Source organism: Gavialis gangeticus, unplaced genomic scaffold (genome assembly GCF_001723915.1).
Source record: "Gavialis gangeticus isolate Ggan-Ray unplaced genomic scaffold, GavGan_comp1, whole genome shotgun sequence".
Lineage (NCBI taxonomy): Eukaryota > Metazoa > Chordata > Crocodylia > Gavialidae > Gavialis > Gavialis gangeticus.
The window spans coordinates 19,261,402-19,282,338 of NW_017728997.1; the positions used below are offsets into that span (position 1 = coordinate 19,261,402).

Below are 20,937 nucleotides of genomic sequence, written 5' to 3' on the forward strand. Positions count from 1 at the left end.
TATATATATATATATATATATATATATATATATAATAGTGGTATGCAAAAAAGTGCCTGATCAGCTAAGTTTAAGTTATGTTTTTGTCTTGCTGGAGTAGATATTTTTATCTCATTGCTTCATTTACTAAAATTACATGAAATTATTCCAAGTATGAAATGTACAGGTATTTAATTATTTAGTTAAGCTAAATTCTCACAGTTTCTTCTTCTGTGGAAAAGGCTGTGTTTTTCTTACCAGGTGTAAGATTTGAGTAAGCTGAGATTTCCAGTGATGTTCTCATTTACTTCCGTAGGCTGAAAATTAATTTGCCCCATTGCTGTTGATTATAGTATGGCAGACACTTCAGTGACTTTCAGAGTGTGAGTCTGCAAGCTATGAATATTTATCCTGCTTTTATAAAGTTTATCATCTAAAATGATGTTCTCATCTACACTAAAATAGTGCCTATACCATTAGTACATGCCAGAAGATCCAAATAGAGCCACTCAACAGCAGAGATTAGAAAAGAGTAAGGAGCCAGTTACTAGTAAAAGACATGAATTCAATTCTTGATCCTATCTGGCCCCCTCTGCAGGCAGCTGATGGTCTTTGTCCATTGACTGAAGTAGCTTTTCATTAAACATGGAAAAGAATATTCACTCTTCAAGATAACGGAGGTCACTGCAGTGTAATTTGCATTTTTTAAATTAAATTTTAAGGGAAAGCTGTTTTTACTTTGGTTACACAGTGCACATTACACTTGCACTTTAATGCGCATTAGCCTATTTTAATGCACATTCAAGCATCACAAAAAGCCATGCTTTTTAGCTAATGTGCATTAAAATAGGCTCACTTGCCTTTTTCTAGTACCTCACAATGGAGAGTGCCTACACATTAGTAAGGAGGCTTATGTATAACCAGGGACAATTAATCGAGTCCGCTGGAGTGTGACATATACTACGCTCCAGCAGCCTCCTGCGTCTTGTGTATCAGCGTCCCTGCACTTCAAAATGGTGGCAGGCCTGCTTTATCTAAAGCTTGTTGGATGAGTTTTAGATAAAGAGCACCCCACCACCCACCCCCAAGAATATTGTGGTGATATCGTTACTTAGCCAACAGGAAGCTCAGCAACACCTATTTAAATTAAATGTCTTACAGTATTCTTTCCCATGGGAGTATGAACTCTTTCACTGATTATTCTCTTGAATGTGCTGTGCTTTCGTCACCCATCAAGACTCCACTGAAATCAATAGACAATGTTTATGTTCAGCAATATGACATCTGTTTTTTTCCTTGAGGTGTGTGGTAATAACAGCTAATTCAACATGAGCAAAATGAAGGGAAGCTTTCTTTTTTAAAAGGTGCAAGCTAAGTAAAGTTTCAACTAGTTTAGTCTGCTGGGAGTGCAGCTGGTTTCAGTCCTGCCTGCAGGAAGTTGAACTAGCTACCTCAGGTGAACCAAGTCTCAAGAAATTCCTAATGCCTGTCCAATTAAACTTATCATATCTAATTTCTGTAATCCATATGTTTTTAGATTACCTGGTAGTCTGCAAAGACTTTTTTTTCTGTTTGCTTGTCTCATTATTTTTATGCCTTTAAATACAGTCATTTTTTCTCTCTCACAACAGAGTGAGCCTAGTATTTTTACTAAGTACCAGACAAAACCACAGCTATTTGGTGGAGATGTAAAGGAAAAGGGTTCACTTAGTTTTGGTGCTGGAAAACTGAGAAGTGTTTTGGAGCAGTTTGAAATAAATAAGAAAAAAATAAAGGACAAACATAACAGGTATGCAAATGTTCTTTGAACATTATGACTGTGAAGGCAGTGCACATTCTCATCATAATAACCCCAGTAATAAAAAATAGTAACATGACCCAGCTGTTTATTCCTGCAAGGAAATAATCATTTCTGTCATAGATAATCTCCAGTCAGAAGGAATTACAGACTGAGAGAATGCGTTCTACTTAGAGCATAGGCTTACGTAACACTTCTATCCATAAACTACAAGGAACAGCAACAATTTCACTTCAATTTACCTTCACCCTCCTTTATCCTAGCCACAGATTCTGTTCCAGGCAGATCCCCTGGTAAGGCCCCTTTTTCTCCAGATTCAAAGGATTATGTTGTGTATAATCAAAGGGATCATTTTATCAGCATTTATATGTAAGATAAAGGAGGAGATTGCTAGGCAGATGTCTGTGCAACAGAGGAATATATTTGCATTCAGTTGCATCTTTAAAAGTATATACCTATCATGAACTCTGTTTACATGGAGGATGTGTGTGATGTGTCCTAATACATTTTTCAATGTTTAGTCTTTGCCTGAAAATCCTAGGGGGGTTCTTGAACAAGTAACAACTACAAGTGTGCAGGGTGGCATATTCTCCCATCAGCCAATACCTGCTTTTAGCTGTTTGCATTGATTTATAGAAATGCAAATATATGGGTATATATATATGTTGTATCATTATCTTTCTTCTGAAATATTGTATATGTCTCCAGTAATGCACAATTTGATGTTCTAGTGCCTATTATTTGAGAATAAGGATTAAACTAATGGAGATTCAGATATTTAATTTTAAATGTTTAGGCAAAATTCTAAATTCTGTTTTCATAGTTTCATAGTTATAAGGAGCTGGAAGGGATCTTACAGATCATTGGATCCAGCCCCCCTGCATTGGGCAGGAGAGACTACTGGGATCGGATGACCCCAGCAAGATGGGTGTCAAGACATCAGTGTCCCTGAGATGAAAAATGGAGGCAGGAGCGCTTTAAATACACTTTTTCGATGAGCTTTAATTAAAGTGCCCCTGCTGCCATTTTTCAGTGCAAGGATGCTGATACATGTGATGCTTTTGGCACTTTAATTAGAGCAGCTCTCAGGGATTAATGGTTGTTTGTGAATGCAAGGGATTCAGTGGCCCAAGAGGTCCCCTTAAATCCTGTATCCTTAAACCAAACCTTCACCCAATGAGTAAGCATCCTGAATAATGTGCTTCCAGAAAGTAAAGCTTGATCTCACTCAACCTAGCAGCAATATGTGGCCACCAAGCTCTTAAAAATAGAGGAAAGTTAGACTCCTGCTTAAAGAATATCACTGATTTAATATTTAGTCAAGTTATCTTATGACTAATGTCTTGCCTTGTAGAATGAAATGAACATATCTTGATTTTTTTTTATAAGCTCCAAAGAAAATCCTTTTTAAAGAGGCCATCTGCACAAAAGTATTACTCTGGGGCCTTCCCAGTGCAGGACAGTGTTTGCACAAGTTGTTTGACACCTTGAGACAGTGGTAAGAGTGGTAAATTGTACTTAAGCCTTCCCTTTATTGTAAATGGGTACCTGGTCACTAGCCTGGGAAGTCAAAGTTATGTGATGCCACATGACTCCCTTGTGTGCCTTAACCATGCTAGCCCATTGGCCTCTAGGCTCAGGTGGACCTTTGATTTTCCTTTTATTGCCTGGTTGCACAGTCCCAGCTTTCACTGCCTCAGCATCCAGAGTCTCCTATTCCTTTCCTCCTTGACTGTGGTTAGCTGTCAGGAGTTGACTTCCAAGTAGTAGTTTTTGGAAAAGAGAGTATATTCAGATAAATACAGAGTCTAAGTATTTTAGGGAGTGTTGCAAACTCTTGGTTCAAAGATGATACCTTTTAGTAGACGAACTAAGAAATCACAAAAACGTTATCTTTCTTTGCAAGCTTTCAGGCACGTGTGCCCTTCTTCAAGCTGAGGACAAATCCAAATCCAAAAATCCTCTTAGGTAGAAAATAAACTTTATTATGCACAGGGGAATGTTGAGGCTGGATGTCTGTTCACCTGGGTCTGTGAGAGTCCTTTGTGTGGGTTGCTCCTTGATGTGCAGATAAGGCTGGTCTCATCCCTGGAGGTGTCAGATGTCAGAAAGTCAGGGAGGCTCAAACAATCTTTCCTTCTTGTTCAACGGTGAAGTAGTGTGAAGTGAGTGCACTGTTGTGCTTATAGGTGATATCATCTCAGGACCTTTGTAAATTAAATCAGTGACTCAGAAACATTGTCAGTGTCATGGATTTCAAGACATTCCATTGTATGATAGCAAACACATGGCCTTTGTCACTGCAGAAGAAGTTAGCAGTGAACAGAAACTAATTTTGCAACAACGCTTTCATCAGATGTCTAGATCACTTTTTGGTAAAAGGAAAGGAAGACCTGCAAAGACTGCACAATTCATTGTAATTTGTGATATAGCACCTGTCACCCTAAAATAAGTTTAACTGCTTATGCAACCTCTTAACGATTTGCTTCCCTCTCCCAGCTGGGATTTCAGTAAGTGACACAGAAACCATGCTGCAAGGGGAAAGGTCACTTATAGAATTAAACACTTTTTTATAGTAATAATCATATATAATTATGAAGGTAAATAAAATAATTTATCAAGCTGTCTCCTTACTAGTTGGATAATTACAAGGAATATACTCCTTTTCATGACCACAGAGATATTTTAGTGCCTCTTCTTACCTTCCATTTGTAATTATACTGTATCCCATGTCCCTGTTTGGTGTTGATGGTGGCTTGGATCACTAAATAATCAATCCAAAAATAGTCTGAATCCTCAGATATGGAGTCAGATTATTTCTTTGCTTAGCAACAGGCCTTTTATTCTGAAGAGACTATTACTTGTGATTGGCTAGTACATATCAAAGATGAGGATCAATTTACAGGAACCACTGTTAGCATTTCAGGGGAAAGAGCTCTGTAACCTTCTGTTACTGTCTTCCTGACACTGGCCTTGTTTAAATGAAAACTGGCTGAATTTTTTCCTGCAGTTGTATAGTTCTGATGTAAATCTGATGCAGACCAACTGCTGGCATTTCACCATCACCTCAAACAGATCTGTCCTGAGCAGACAGCACAGTGGTAAAAATACTAGTGACTTCTCTACACTCATGTTGCCACAGTTGCAAGCACCTTCACAGTTGCACCTATACTGGGCCAAGAGAGAGAATTCAAAAGCTGCCCATCATAGACAAAGCTTACAAAGGTTTTTGTTTTTTCCCCCTGATGAAGTTGAGGTGAGGGGCCCTTGAGGTAAACATATTCAGCTCCTATTATGTGTTGTGCCTTGCGATGTATGTTCAGTCTTGACTACTCCAGCTTTGCATGCCAATTTGATGCTTGCTGTGTGTTTCTGTTTTAGTGAGGTTTTGCTCAGCTTTATTTCCCGTGTCAAAGAGAGCCTTCAAGGGGTGAGTAATCTAAATTCCAAGCCCAAAACAGAGAGAGGCTGGAAACATTGTAGTATACTAGTTTTCTTATTTTCTAGTTAATGTAATATTTACCTTATTAAAATATTTTAAACAATGTTGATACTATTCCATTAATTTTTCACAACTTCATGCATATGCTGAAATGCACGTGAATAGATTACAGTCTATACATTATTTTTCTAATTTGAATTGGTTATTGCAGATGCAAGCATGCTTGGACAAGTTTGAAGAAATTCTGAATTCAAGAAATAAATCCATTTTGGATGGGCTGGAAGCCATTTCTAAGACATGTAAGCACTTGATGTATTTCTGTTAACAGCAGAGGGCATTATCAAGCTACTGAATGTTAGTGTGCTGTCTCCAAGGCAGGAAGGTCACTGCCAGTGGCTCTTCTTAACAGAGGAAGGAAAGAGGGGGTTTACATAACATTTAGGCATATGGATTTTATTCTTTTACCTATACATACCATCCCAGCCCTCTGCTTATTGTCATTTACTGTTGCATCAAAGGTCTGAAAGGTTAAGACATTAGGCACATCCACGATTCATGATATGACATGATAAACAGTAGAGTATTTGGAGCAAGACTGACAGGTACATTTCAGGCTATCCAAATGTTTACATTCTGAGCATCCATTTTCCAATTTTCAACACTTCCTCAAACCCTCACCTGTTGGTCTCTGGTGGTTTGGGTTTTTTTTTAGATTAAGCAAAAACAGCAAAGCCAGTCTTGAGTAAGAGACAAGTAAGAAGGAGATGCATATTGCCCTTTATAACATTTTCTTGAACATTGCAAAATAGTTGTGCGCTGAAGCTGTTAGTTGTAGAAAGTCTTTCTTGAGGACGGATGTTTCTGAGTGTTTTCAGAGAAAGTTAGGTCTGATTTAGCTGAGCCCTGGGAATTTGAAAAAACACACACATTATCATGTGGATTGGATGTTAATGCTAGCAATATTTTTAAGAATTACCTGCCAGGGTTCCAAAGAGAGTGAGCTTCACCACGCAAGCACAAGAGGCCAGCTTATTGCATACAACTAAGTTGAAGTGGGCTTAAGATTTATTCATTAGATGTAACAGGCTTCTGCAGGAGCATTGCTTCTTTTACTGTAGAGTGAAATGTGGACTAAACATGACAGAGCTCTGAAATTTGCTCTGTCTTATTCACCCGAGGGGGTACTATTGAATTAGATGATTCCTGATTAGTTCTTTACAGAGCAAAATGCACAATAGTTTTCCTGTTTGAAAATACTGCGGACTTGATTCTCAATTTACTGATCCCTTTACATTGCTTAGTCAGCATGAAGTGGTACTGAAGGGATCTTAGCATAAATGAGAATCAGCCTGTTATGTTCACCGCAACTAGTTTGCCTCTGGTGAAGGGCAGAATCCAGATTAGCCTCCTAGGCTCCCTTCCTTACCTGCCACAAAGCCAAAAATGTAGGTGCCTGGCCCCAAGAGTTTTCCTTCTGGCAGGCTGTACAGTCAGTGGGGAAAGGTACATGGCTCTGAAGAGTGTCTAGAACCAGTCAATAAGAAACAGAGGCATACAGACAGTTTTTGTGTCCTGGGAAATGGCAGTGACCACCAGTCTTGCACCCTTTAGTGCCCTGCTTTCCCACCCCTACTTAGTACTTACACTACTGAGTGATAAGAAATGCTAGGCACAGGGGTGTGCCTGAGTTCTTGCCCCTCTCCAAAGCACAGGCAGATGCTGCCAGACATCTCTTCCTTCTGTGTCCAGAGGACCTGTTCCCTGTTCTGAGGGCAGAGGCCTAACTCACTAGAAGCATGGTGTTACCATTCACCTTTTGCATAATTGCCTAGTAGTTAGAGTATAAATGTTGCTTCACTTGCACTACACTGAGTAATAATATGGAAATTGTCCACAGAGAACAGAACATCCTTGCAAGTGTTTGTTAGAGAGAAAAGCAGAGAAGCAGTTTTCAGAACAAGATGCTATTTGCAGTCTCGAACTATTTAAATTATACGGGCACACAGCCTGACATGGCATTTTGCAGTTAGTATTGGCATTATATGAAAAGAGATTGAAAAGACTGAAATTGTTACCTTGGAAAGGAAATCAAAAGAATTGCCAGACTCAAAGCAGCCCAGGTCTGATCAGTCTGGTAATTCCTATGGCTATATCACTGGGGTTCAGTTCAGGTGGTAAATTTCAGTTCATCCCCTTTCTTGCATACTGGGGTGTCCCTATTCACTGCCTTTAGGAAAAATGTATTGTTCTCCTGAACTCGGTCACCCCTTGAATCTCAGCAGATTTGTACCACCTTACACTTCCGCTTCTGAATTTGGTAGGGACAAAGAAGCCTCCCACAAAGAGACTGACATTTAAAAGCCTATAGGCTACCAGAGCTGACCCCAGAAAGAATTGTATATGTGTCTGTGATGGATAGGGAGGCAGCAGAAGACAGGTCATTGTATATTTTTTTCACTATGTTGGAAAAATGATGCTGTGATCCCACAACTGCAGAGTACAGTGTTTCAGAATGTGGTCTCAGATAAAGAGAGAAATGAATTAGCTGATTTTGCCCTGTCTGTATGAGTTCTTTGAAGAATAGCTTATAATGGAACATGTCCAGCTGCTGTCTGCCTTGTTTCTCTATGACATGCTTACAGTGCTGGCAACTCATTTAATAGACATATGCGCTATTAGCATAACTTAAGAGAATTCAGAGCATTTATATGGAGGATGAACACATCCATAACAATGTGAGGTGAGGTAGAAATAGCTTTAGAGGAGATAGCAGTCCTTATGCTACAGGTACAAGCCAGCTGTTAACTGAGAGAAGATAGGAAGGCACAGCTTCTGTGGTTATTCAATAATTCTCTGCTACAAGCCTTCTTGGAATATCTTGCCCACTGCTGGAAACAAGACACTAGAATACACAGCCCCCTAGGCTGATCCAGCTGGGCATCCTCATGTTCAGTATTCTAGCAGCAGTCTTACCAACACTTGTACAGAGACAAGATCAGTCACCTCCTCCTACTTGATACCTCCCTTTTCTTAGAGTAATAGAAAAATAGAGCTGGAAGGGACCTCAGGAGGTCAGCTACTCCAACCCCATGCACCCCCTTATACATCCAAGGATCACAGTAGCCACAACCTTACTCCGAGAATTCATTTTAGGCAAGAATTCATTTTAGGCAGCTGTCTGCAGTGATCCCATGCCCTTTTCTGCGTCACTGATTTCCAAGATCAAAATCTTCTATCCTGAAGACACAGAACACATTCTTTGTTCCCAGGTGCCTTTGGCTGTATTTAAACTTACTCTGTTGGACTGTGAACATTTAACCAGGCAATTCAGATTGTGCTGTAAAAGTAATCTGTCATTATTGACTCCCCAACCAAGCTTTGTTACCTGCCAGATCAAGCAGTAAGGATTCTATACCGTCACCTAGCTCTTTGATACAACCAGTAAATAGTGTTGCACCAAGAACCAGTCCCTGCAGGATTCCTTTTGCAATAGCCCTGCTTACTGATGTCTGTGCTAACAGCTACATTTTGAGAGGCTAGTGGGCCAGTTTTTAATCCAGATAACATGTACTCTGTTAGTTTCATATCGTGCAAGTTTTTAATCATGGTGTCATATGGTACTAAGTCAAACATCATCTAGAAAGCCAAGTAGACTATAACAGCACAGTTCCTTATATCAAACAGACCTAGAATCGTGTAAAACCAGTAAGAAAGGTTTGTTTGACAAGACCATTTTGAATGGAATTAATTGTATTTTAACCTCAAATTTGGTGTTTACAAAGTCCCTCAATAAACCTCTCCACTATGTTATGGGGGATGAGTGTTAGGTTAACTAGGCTGTATGTCCCTGGGTCCCTCTGACTAGCTTTGAATTTCAGAATTATGTTGTTGGCCCTCCAGTCATTTGGAATTTCCCCAGTTTTCCAAGATTTGTTAGAAATTAACATTTGTAGTTCAAAATGTTCCTTAGCTAGTTCCTTTAAGACTCTTGGATGTCAAAGTTATCTAGGCCAGGTGATTTGAGAATGTCAAATTTTAGCAGGTGCTGCTTTAAATCCTCCATTTTTATACAAAGCTAAGCTTTTCATTCCACGCACAACATCACTGAGATGCATCCTCCTGAATCAATCAGAAATATCTGTTTGTGCATCACCCTTTAGGATTTTACCAAGAGAATGCAGCTTTGCTGTGAGCTTATCTAGGAATCTTCATCTGCATTCTTATTTCAGATTTCAGTCTGTAATCCTGTGCTGTAGTGTATTAGTCATTACTAATAATGGGAATTATAGTAAAAATAATGAAAGTGGTGTGGGGGAGGTTATATTATTTTCCAAGAAACTCAACTCAAACACATTGTGCAAGTTTTTAATTAAGCTCCTGCTTTTGATGAGTTTTCAGCAAGATTGACTGTGGTCAAGTGACCTGCCCAAAGTTCTGCAATTAGATGTAGAGCCCTAAAAATGTATGTGATTTGCACTAAATTTTGCACCCTGTAGTCTACCAGTCTGGTGATCTAGGAGATTTTAATTCAGAAGTCACTGTGATCACACAGCATGGAAGACCATATCATTTTAAACCCAGGAGGGAAGTATCAGGTAGTGTTTTATTCATAATTACAAATTAAAAGACTAAATGCAGTTTTTTATTGATTTTCATGTTCAGTACAAGATGCTGCTCAGTCCCACTATGGATTGGTGCTGAATGCTCTTGCAGACAAAAGGCAGATGGAGCAGATGTTACTGGAGATGGAGCAGAGACTTGCAGCTGTAAGTGAAGAGAGCAGTCAGTTGTCCAATCTTCATCCTGAAATTCTTTTATTTCTTCAAACATACTAACCCAGCATTAGAATATGTCTTCATGTAATGGATTATAAAGGTGAAGGTTGCAATTTAAATTGAGGGAAAATTATATATTAAAATGCTAATTTGAGGCTAACCCACTGGTGCACTAATAGTGTATTATGCTGCCATACAGAGATCCAAGCCTGAGAACTGATCATTATGTTTGGACCCCAGATAGCAGGCGCTGTCTTCACAGTCTTCCCCATTTCCTGATGATGGCAGGAGGCAGTATCCTGGAAGGGACAGGATTCTGACTGGATGGAAAATACTGAGGCAGTGCCTCCCTGGTAAAGAGGGATGGGCTTGCTTCTCGTAGAAAGTCAGTCCGGTGACCCATCGGGTCAAATGAACCCCAGTGGGAAAAGAAAAGGCCTTAAAGGGAGTGGAATCTACCTTGTCCTAATGGTGCAAGATTGAAATCTGTAACTTAGGCTGTCTAGATGGATCTAGGTTCCAGGGCAGGTCCACTATATGACCTTATTTGTTGACTAGGGGTAAGCTACAGGAAGAAGAAAGGGGCATCTGTACAAAGGTAGGGAGACACTGGGGCATGCCCACCACTCACAGTGTCACATTTGACTAACAATTGGAAAGACTGTCCCTACAGAGATCTAGTAGACTGCTGATGTGGGGGTCAATATGAAGATTAAGAGTATCATCTGATATTTTGGGTAAATGTGTATCTTTTATTAGACCAGCTAAATAGTTGGAAAAATTGTTCTGTACAAGCTTTCAGGCACAACTACCCTTCTTCAGGCACAGGGAGACTGCGGGTGTTTTGTGTGCTCTGCTGGTGTCCCAGTTTGAATACTATTGTTACCGTTCATAATGTGTTGCCTAATATTTCTCCTCTGCTGAATGGTTTCCCCAGAAAGATGTGGAGATTTTAGACATGAAATCCAATTGGCAGTTACTGAAGGAGAGTCTGGAACTATTAACAGCTCAGCAGAATGAGCAGCACATGAAGCTATGCGAACAGTTGGGCTGTCTACAGTTCCCCAACATCTTGACTGAACTGCAGACATTCATTTCCACTTCCAGATTGCCAAGCCACATACAGGATAACACTTCTCAGACCTCCCCATCTATGTTCCAGGATCTCTTTCTTAGTCAGGGGAAAACATGCCATCAGTGCTATCAAACCACAAGGGTTTGCAGGATAGCTTCCTTTCAGACTCAGCCGCACACCATGACAATGCTGAACCAGCCTGACGACTCCAACAGGGAAATAGCTGGAGATGATACACACAGGAGTGATTCAAACACAAGTTCTGGAAGAAAGGCTGGTCCCATTACTGCAGCTTTACAAGACAAAGAAAATGTGACTATTCAAGAGGCAAAGTCTGCTTTAGAAAGGCATGCCTATGCTAACAAACCACGTTGTGCCTGCTGCTGCAGCACTGGCATTTCAAGGGCTAGTCACCAGAAACACCAGCTGCTTCCCCAAGAAAAATCCTGTACCACACCACTGAGGAAGGCAGGCGGGAAAGAATTTAAGGGAACCAAAGCTGTGACTCGTGCACAAGAGAATCAGAGCCACATTTGCTTCAGTCCTGTACAAAACTACATGGCTGAACAAACAGACAAGGCCACAGGCCACATCATGATGCAAAAGGCACCTCTAGGAAATAGGCTGAAAAAGGAGAAGTCAAAACAAAACCACCGAAGCAAAGTAACAGTGTGGAAAAGAATGTATTTTAGTAAGAAAAAAGGAGAATTTTCCAAGTGTCCTGACAATGGACTGAAGAAAAAAATGACAAATGGCTGCATGGAGCAGGAGGACTCTGGAAAAAATGGCAAGCCCCAAGATACAATTACTCTTCAGCCAGAGAACTCTGCTGAGGGGTCCTCAGCTCCCAGCCAACAAAAGCTAAGCAGGGCCCCACATAGGAAGAGTGAGGACTGTTTGCCAGTGCTACACTCCCATGAAAACATGGAAGTGCCTGCAGCCAGGAGAAAGGGGACGCTGGAAAGCAAGAACGGCATGGGCATTTTCAGTGCCAGCAGGAATCCATCTTTGTGGGATTCCTCCTCTCAAGAAAGTTCATTTTCACTCTATAACTTGAAAGATGAAAAGCAGAGGAGCTTGTTCAGCCTCCCAAGCTCCACAGGTTCTGCCAAGTCCTGTCTTTCCGTTTCACTAGCCCAGCAAAAGACTATGACATTTTGCTCCTTAACTTTTGATAGTGATTATTCCGACTGACATGTTCCAGTTGATTTTCGAGGTGCGTTATGCAAGTGTAGCTATTTCAGTCACAATTTATTTCTTCAGGTCTGTTGTCATTTTAATTCCTTGATTTATTTGACTCTGGGTGTTGCATATAACTGTGCAAACTGCACTGTGGGGCTGTCTGTGAAGCAATGAGTTTTTTTCATGAACATGGCGGCCTTCTGGCAGTAGGCAAAAAGGAGTCATCCCTAATTTGCTTTAAAATGTTATTGCCAAGCTTTATGTGTAGAAGGGATCATACACTGCTTATTCTGCTGAAAATGAGGTTTGAGGGAAGGATTTCTTTTGGCCTGAGAAGGAGGATGTGCTCATTATTATTTCATCTCTCTGCTCTTAGCAGAAATACTGTTGTTTTCTCATAGTTGTCATTCATCTTTAACAGAAGAAGATATGTGGGTGCTTGCCTAGATTGCTGTTAGAGAGAGCAATACCAGCAGGGCACCAGGAGCACATCTAAGTCTGTTATAATATTTAAATCTATTTGAAACTTTTAAATAAAATATATATGTAATAAGATGTCTGCAGCCTGGGGCTTTCATGTTATTTTTGTACCAGTTCCTGTGGCTCACGGTTCAAATCTTTGGCCTATTTAAGTTAATGGGCATTTTATGATTGATTTCAACAGAGTTTAGATTTGGCACAAGGCTTCTTGCATCACTGTGGGTAAATGCCCATTGTGTGAGAAAAACAGAACCCTAACATCTTGTTACATTCACCAGCTCCAGCATTTCTTTTCCTTTCAGGCAGTTTTTTCTGGTCATGTTACTGAATTTCAGCCTTATTTGTCTCATCTGTATCTCTTAGCTAATCAAGAACTTCACCCTATAGGTTTCTAGTGTGTTAACATCTCAACGAAAAGCCTAAAAAGGTGGCATCTATAATCATACAAGCTGCAAATGAAAAATCATTTATGTCTTGTAATCTTCTTTTAAAACTCTAAGTATTTCTAATTAACAGGACTGTAAAATGTGTAGATCAAAGGTCAGAAGGTATCAATGTGATCAACTACTGTTATGAATACAAATGGACTAATATTGTTATCCCAAAGTAAAAGACCTTCCTTATCTTTGTCTGGATTATAAAGTCCAATATTTCTTCACTTTGGCTAGTTTCTATAGAATGATTTCAGGGGACAGTCTAGTGATCTATTTTGGTGAAGCAACAAACAGTTTTTGTCTAGCTAATGTTTTTCCAAGCATTATTATTTAGCTGAAATTTAAAGAAATGAGGTAACATCACTTTTTCCCGTTTATACATTTTGTTCAGAAAGGCTGTAGCTTGCGAAAACGCATGACTCTCTGAGCAAGTTAAGTCCATAAGGTGCCCCCGTGCCCTGCCTTCTGTTTCTTAGGAAGTGACAGACAGTAACATGGATCAGCAGATGGGGGAGTCTCCAAATTCTTGGCTGTTCTAAGGAATGTTGGTATGGTATCTATGATGTGGGCCTCTAGCACCCCTGTAACACGTCCCCTGTGCACACATGTGACTGCTGTCAGTCACATACAGGCCGTCACACAAGGCTGCCTAGTGGTGGTCAGCAGAACAGTGGTACGTACCATGGGCAGCTGACATCTCTGTGGAAACTGCTCTTTCCAGTCCCTACTGACTTTGTTAGCCAGATTTCAGAACCAGTGCTGCCCCCATCCTCTTTGTCCTGTGAATGGCCTACACATCATCTCTGGGTAATGTCATCCATAAACATGCATTCAACTACCATTGCTATGTAGATGTCTCACAGAGCCTCATGTCTGCTCCTGACTGCTCTTCTGTCTGCACTAAAACTTGAGCCTGCCTCTGCTGTCTCCCTGTGGAGGCTAGAAATCTGTGCAAGTTCAACATGGCTACAGTAGATCTCTAACTTCTCCCCACCTTAGGCCTCACCTCCTTTAATTACCATAAGCAACATCCCTGTCCCACCTTGTGCCTTGGATTCAATCTGTGCATCATCTTTGATGCAGACCTCTTGCTGGGGTTTCACTTCTAGGCTGCATCTACGCAATCCTAAGACACAGACTTTCCTACCCAGCCATGCAACTGGCTCATCACCCCATACCTCAGGGACTGCAGCACCCTTTTCTCCAGCCTGGACACCTGGAATCTTGCCTTGCAGGTGCCTCTCCAGACTGCTGCTGGAAGAATCATTCTCCTGGCCTCCCGCTTTGTCCATGTCACCTGGCCCCCATGCATCCCTCCCCCCATTTCCAGCCCACTAGCAGAAGCTACTTGTCTTCCCTGTCATGGCCCTCCCTGCCACCTTGCATTCAGTACTGAGATGTTGAACCCCGTGTCAGATTGGCCTGGGTCCCTGCCTTTGTCACCCACTGGCTGCGTTTCCAAACAAGCCCTTCTCGCTTCCACCCACGCTTAGGAGAAGCTCCCTGTAAACATCCACAAAGCCTCCTTGTCCTCCTCCAAATGCCTTCTTAAAACCGGCTGCTGCTTTGTTGCCTTCAAAAACTTGACAGCAGCTGGGTGGCTGGTGCACTGAGCCCACTGCCTGTCAAGCTGACTAATACTGTCTCCTTGCTTCCTTGTGCTCCCCCCCAGTCTGTCTGCATCCATCTGTTGTCTCTGCTCTTTTACACTCTGAGGAAGGGATTGGCTTTTGTTCCAGGCTTGTACAGCACCTGGCACAAAAGGTCCTGCCCATGACTAAGGCCTTAGGTGCCACAGTATTAGCAATAAGATTTACAGTGAAAAACAGAGAGGTGGGGCTGAGATGGTCCAGATACGTTGTACTAAAGGCCTCAATCTGTTCTTAATGTCTCTTAGCCATTCATGCTGTTCACTGGGGTGGGATGAACCTTTTGATTACACCCTGATGTGAAAAAGAAACAGCTCAATCACACTGCTTAGTCTTTCCCCCACAGTGGAAGAGACCAGCTAAGTCCTGTGTGTGGTAGTGCATTTTAACTATTCTAGACTACCCAGTTTTTGTAGGCCAGTCTGTGGAATCACTGCTCAGACTCTGGTTGAGGAAGCGTGCTCTATTTCTTGGGAGGTTTCATGTCATTTGTTCACATTTTGGAGTGCACTGTTCCAGCAGGCAGGCTTGGCCAGTGTGCATTGCTACACATGCCTGCCTCTGCAGCCTTGCAGTTAAGATGGAAGACAGTGGTGGGGGCTGGCAGTGCCCCAACAGGTTGGTCAAGAGCATGGAAAGGTTGCTTTTTCTCAAACCACGCTTGGCAGTGAAGAAATTCTCCTGTTTTTAAACGAGTCCTTGAAATTCAGGTCATATGAAGGATGATGTTGATTTTTTATGCTCTCTTGCACAACAATGGCACTGCGGGGATTTTCCCACTTTTTCTGTGTTTGTTTTTTTTTTTTTTTGTATTCCTGTCTTTGTAATTCAGGATTTATTTATACTGTTGACTTCTTTGATCATAGCTTTCAGGCCTTGGTGTCTGGTCTTCTTCCTGAATTACTTCTACGCTTCAGTTTCATTAGCATTTTTTTCTCACTTTGGAAGCCCTTTCCTTATTCATATAAGGAGTTTACAGAGAGAAGGGTCGTTGTGAGCACCTAGCCTGACCTGCTTCAGGCAGCAAGTGAATTCCATTCAGAAGAGCTTGCATAAAGTCAGCACGCTTCAGGTAGGGCTATAGCAGATATTCTAGAGATAGCAAAGGTTTCAAATGGTAGAGCTTCTGAACCTTGTTTCTTTACTTGTCTGCTATTTGCATCTCAAACCAGCCATTCCACAGTTTTGCCTGGCATTTATGTCAAGCTAGCCAGCCTATAACCTTCCCCTTTAGAACTGATCTTCTGTCCTGTTCATTCCCCTTTTCTGGGCTAGTTGAGAACATCGCATTATGACTTACCATTGTACCAGGGTCTCACACAACCCAACGCAGTAACATCCAGGAACAAACAGTATGCACAAAACAGACAATTGAGCTCTAGTCTTCTTTCAAAAGTCCAAGTATTTCTTATTCATAGTGATTCAAAAGTATTGTTTATTAATTCAGAAGGTTGCCACTGGGTTTTTATTGGAACGGTCTTCTAGCTAGCACAGAGAAAGGAAATAATGGTAGAGAAGGTAAAGCACCTTTTGGAAATAGGAACAGCCACGTAGTATCTAATTCAAAAGAAGCCATTTTAAGTGAGGGGTAGAACTGACAGTGGAAAGCACAGCTCCTTCATCCTTCCTTGTGGATTCAGGGTTATTTAGACTCACACAGGAGATGCTTTTTGCCCAGGAAGGAAGCTTAAATCTTAGATAACATAATCCTTCATTTATTAATTGACAGTGGCAGTGACTTAACTACTGACAAAGTTCTGTAGGGTGGATTTGTTCCCACAGGAGTGAGGGGCACTTTCCTCGCTCCCCTCCTACTCTCTGCAGAAGGAGCTGCCATGTCTATGAAAGGAGTTTACGGACCCTTTCGGGATCGTGACTGCCATACATTTGTTCAGAGTTAAAAACCAGCTCCCTCCTGCCTTAGCAAATTAGTCTCATGATTAGTCTCTCCTGATCCTGAGTCATGGGATGGAGCAGGCACCTGGGGCTCCCCAGAGAAAGCAGCAAGCTGGGTCCAATGTGAGACCCCAGGATTGCTGAGAGCAGTGGGGAGGCCTCAGGACCTGACTTACCTGAGCCAGGGCTGGAGGAGGCTGGAGCTGGGGGGCAGCATCAGGACTCAATGCTGAACCCACTGGAGCAGGCTGGCAGCAGGGGGGGCAGAGGCATGGTTTGCCAGCTGGCTCATCTGAGCTGGAGCCAGAGGGTGGGGGGCAAAGGAAACTGCCAAGGGACAGAGCATGACAGAGACTGCTTCTGTGGGGAGCTCCGCTGGGGGTGTCCCCCTCCTAAGAGCTTAGCTGCATGGAAGGGAGCAGATCCTGTGCTGACAGGGAGCTCGGATCAGGGTATCAGTGTTCTGGTCTTTTGCTCAGCAAGTGGATTCACACCAGGGACTGGCCCACTTCAGTGCTGGCCTGCCTTTCATTCCGGTCTTTTGCAGTAGCTTCCAGGCATGATGCAGCACCAAGCTGTGTGGGGTCCCCTGGGAGAGGGGCCATGTGTGGGCCTGCCCTGCTGCCTCGGGGCACAGGCACATACACAGCTGGTGCCCTGAGCTGTAGTACACCTGCAGAGCTCCTCCCGCCTTGTCTCATCACCAAGCAGCCATACCTCCGTTACGTTTCCATGGCAATATGCATATAAAGGCCATTCTTTTGATTCTAGGGACTCAAGTAAAACAAGGAAACAAAATGGCACAATGCAAAAACATGTTTAAGGGCGTCAGTGTCGAAGGTTGCGTGCTCTGTGGGGTCCAGGCGGTCTCCTGCACCGAGCTAGGCCAGTCACACACACAACACTGAGGTCACACCAACAGGCCACATGTTCCCACTGAAGGGCCTGGCAACAGACTGAGGACGAGCCCCTGGGACGCCGCCGTCCCTCCCACCTTGCAGGGCTACTGAGGCTGGCGCCACAGAGATGCTCTTGTGAAGAGCTGCCTGGGAGGAGACAGTGTTTGGGGGAACAATGTCAGAGCCCAGGAGAAGCCAGGCCTGATCCTTCCAGGGACCTGAGCTCCTCTGAGGAGCTGGGGTCAGAACCCAGCCACCGACAAGTCTGTGCACCATCACTAATAGCAGCGCTGTGCTGGAGGCAGTGCAGGCCCTTCCGTGGGTCAATCGCTATGCTGGCAGGCAGCTGCCGGGAGAAGGCGCGGGCGTGTGGGCTTTGTTTCTGACGGCCTCGCCTAAGCTTGTTGCATGGTTACAGGAGCCTGGTGTCCTGCCGCAGTGATGCCTACGAGTGCATGCTCCCCACTAAAGATACATGCCTGGCTAGGGGTGCTCTTCAGTGGCTGTGTGGGGCCATGGCCAGTCCCTACACCTGGTCTCTAGCCTGCACAGCCTGTGGCATCAGCCCCGTTTCTGGGGAGTGCGGAGCATCTCAGGCACCCCGGCTGCAGAGGAATGTGCTGCTGTGGCTCCAGGAAGGTGTGATGGAGACCTTCCCTCAGCCCCCCACCCCTGCCAGCCTTGCAGGAGGCTCCCAGCTGGTGCCCGGTGCTGTAGGCTCAGGACCCAGCAAGCCTCCTCTCCAGCTCAGCGTCTGAGCATGTGCTTGAGATGAGCAGAACGAGGCCGGCAGGCAGATGCGGCTCCTGGATGAGAGCAGGGTCAAGAAGCGTTTTGCTGCCTCTTCCTGGATGGTGGGAAGTGGTGACTCCACCGGGGCCCTGCCCCAGTCTCTGGCCTGCAGCCCCGTGCTCCCTGAGGTTGGACCAGCACTGCCACCTGCTGGGCCACAGCTCCCATAGCTCACCTGACATGTCTGCCTGGTGGGGCTTAGTGCCTGGCAGGATTCGCTCCAGCGCTGCCCTGCTGCACCTGTCAACATGAAATGCATCTTCAGAAGAGGCCCCGGGTATGAGCTGGGTGATCAAAGTCACAGCCTGCTCTGATCTGTCATTCCCGTGGGGAGCAGCATCATTAATGCATCAAGCTTCTGATTCATCAGATGGGGGATCCGCCAAACCCAGAGCCCACGTGCACAAAACAGGATCCCAAACACCGACCCTCAAGCGACTCCATTCCCTCCCAGCTCCAAGCTGCCACCTCCTGCCCGACTCAGACGTATTCCCAAAGCCCCAGCTCCTGGAATCCTGTGACTCAGACTGTCTCAGCCTTCATCGAAGGACAGGAAGTGAAAGCACTTGTGCCCTCTCACTTGTGCCAGACACTCAGTGAATCTGCCCATGGCAGCTTGTGTCGGTGTCTTGTTACCAGTGTCGAGGAAACTGAATGTAATTTATGCGCCACGTGTGTGAGTGCCTTGATTTTGTATCCTGCGCCCAGGGCTGGACCGAGTCGGCAGAAAGCTGCGGTGTGAGCGAAGGAAGGCGTTGCTAGGGCAGGGTGTGCTGAGAATGAGACATGGGAGGGGTCGGCAGGGCTCATGCAGCATGAAAGTGGGGGAGCAGCAGCCAGGAGTGCCCTTTGTGAGCCTCTGGGCGCCACTGCAGAAGCAAGAACAAGCCACAAAGCGAGGGACATGGGTCTCTGGTCTGGAAAGAGAAGACACATGGGTGAGTTGCAGGCCTGCCGGCTCCACAGGCCCACTGCCCTCATCCCTGCTTTAAGAGTGTATTTCCATGTGCCCCCCGTGGTACCAGGGGTGGTGGTTCTGCCTGGTATTGAGCTCTGGCTTCTTCCCCAGACCCAAGGAAGGTCACTTCATGCCCAGGGGGTGTCTAACTTCTTTCCCGACTGTACAGCTGGTTCAGTTTAAGGGATCACCAAACATGCCCAGGTGCAGAGGGCAGGCACCCCAGGAAAGATGGGACAAGCGTCCTGGGGAGATACAGGGACTGCTGGAGCTGCCAGCGCAGGGCGGCCAGACTGGCTCCTGGCTGGCCCTGCTGTGGGTGTTCTGACCACGCGCTCGTAGGTGCAGCTACTGTTCATGGCTGTGACCAGCCCCCATGGTTCAGAGAAGCCAGCGATGCCCCCACATGCTGCTGATCCTCAGAGCTGCCCACTTTGGCATGTAATGACGGGGTTTTGCAGGATTGCTGGTGGCCGCAGCCACACAGCAGCACCAGAGCGTGAGTCCCAGCTGGCAGGGGCATACCTGTGTGCCTGTGCTTCTGGCTGTTCCTTTGTGCTGCCCAGTGGACGTGTGCATGTGTCCGTGTCAGCATCTTCATCTGTGCTAGAAGTGCTGCGAACAGCTGCATTTTCCTGGGCCCTGCGCTCCCTGCCTGAGCCTCTGCCGCAAGGCTCCCATGCTTCCTGCAGAGCCCTTCCTGCCTGGCCTGGGCAGCCCAGCCCTGGTGCAGCACCACCACGTGGTCCCTGTGGCTGGACATGGGAGCGGCGGGACCCGGGGGCTCTGGTGCCAGCTAGGCGCCACTCACATGGCAAGCACGAGGGCTGAGGAGCCGGGCTGCCTGCCTGCTGCTCAGGTCCCACCCCTGTCAGGCCAGGGGCGATGCATGCTTCTCGCAGGGGCTGTGTGCGCCGGTGCACAAGGCCATGGCCCCGTGCCCTGTTGCAGCCAGCGGGATGTGCTCGTTCCCCATGCCATAGTTGTCGATGCTCTTGCGGCATTTCCACTTGGCTCCACTTGGCTGCCCAGACATGCGGCTTGCAGGAGCTGCCGTCTGCTGCCATTGGTGTGTGTGTGGCTGCAGCTCCCCCGGGGGAATCCACTGGGAGGGGAAGAATGGGGCTCTTGTGCCATGGGGGCCCCCATGAGAGCAGCGCAGCTGAGAGGGGATGCTCAGGCACCAGTGTGTGGGCTGCAGAGCAGTTGCCTGTGCTGCTGTGACACTGGTGGGGGCACGGGGGCCCCGGGCTCCTCTTGCCCAGCCCAGCTCTTGGCACAGAAGCAGCTGAGCCTCCCCCACAGGGGTGTGGCTGGAGCTGGCCCAGTCCCAGGGCTCTGGCCTCTGGCACACCTGTCCTCCCACGAGCTCGGCAGGGCGGTGCCTGGTGCAGACCCTGGGGACAAGGGCGCAGGTGCTGCAGGTGCCAGTTGTGGGGCCAGGCCCAGTCACGATGGTGCTGGGCGAGGTCACCCCGTCCCGGCTCCACCCGCAGCTCGCCTCAGCCCGGCCCCGGCCCCGGCCCCGGCCCCGGCCCGAGGGGGCAGGTGCTCGGCGCCGGGGCTGGGCTCTGGGCC

At 45.3% G+C, this 20,937-nt stretch overlaps 2 protein-coding genes across 2 annotated transcripts in view; both read left to right on the plus strand.

The window, feature by feature from the left end:
* The window catches only part of CCDC36 (coiled-coil domain containing 36), a 13,601-nt gene extending 8,279 nt beyond the window's left edge, over window positions 1-5,322 (plus strand). The window contains exons 3-4 of the mRNA XM_019504888.1: window positions 1,611-1,768; window positions 5,159-5,322. Coding sequence (XP_019360433.1) covers window positions 1,611-1,768; window positions 5,159-5,288 — 288 coding nt within the window. The 3' untranslated portion in view covers window positions 5,289-5,322. The remainder of the gene's footprint in view (window positions 1-1,610; window positions 1,769-5,158) is intronic.
* Window positions 5,323-5,784: 462 nt separating this feature from the next.
* Window positions 5,785-20,937, plus strand: part of TADA3 (transcriptional adaptor 3) — a 22,786-nt gene continuing 7,633 nt past the window's right edge. The window contains exons 1-3 of the mRNA XM_019504596.1: window positions 5,785-5,821; window positions 8,681-8,685; window positions 15,422-15,432. Coding sequence (XP_019360141.1) covers window positions 5,785-5,821; window positions 8,681-8,685; window positions 15,422-15,432 — 53 coding nt within the window. The remainder of the gene's footprint in view (window positions 5,822-8,680; window positions 8,686-15,421; window positions 15,433-20,937) is intronic.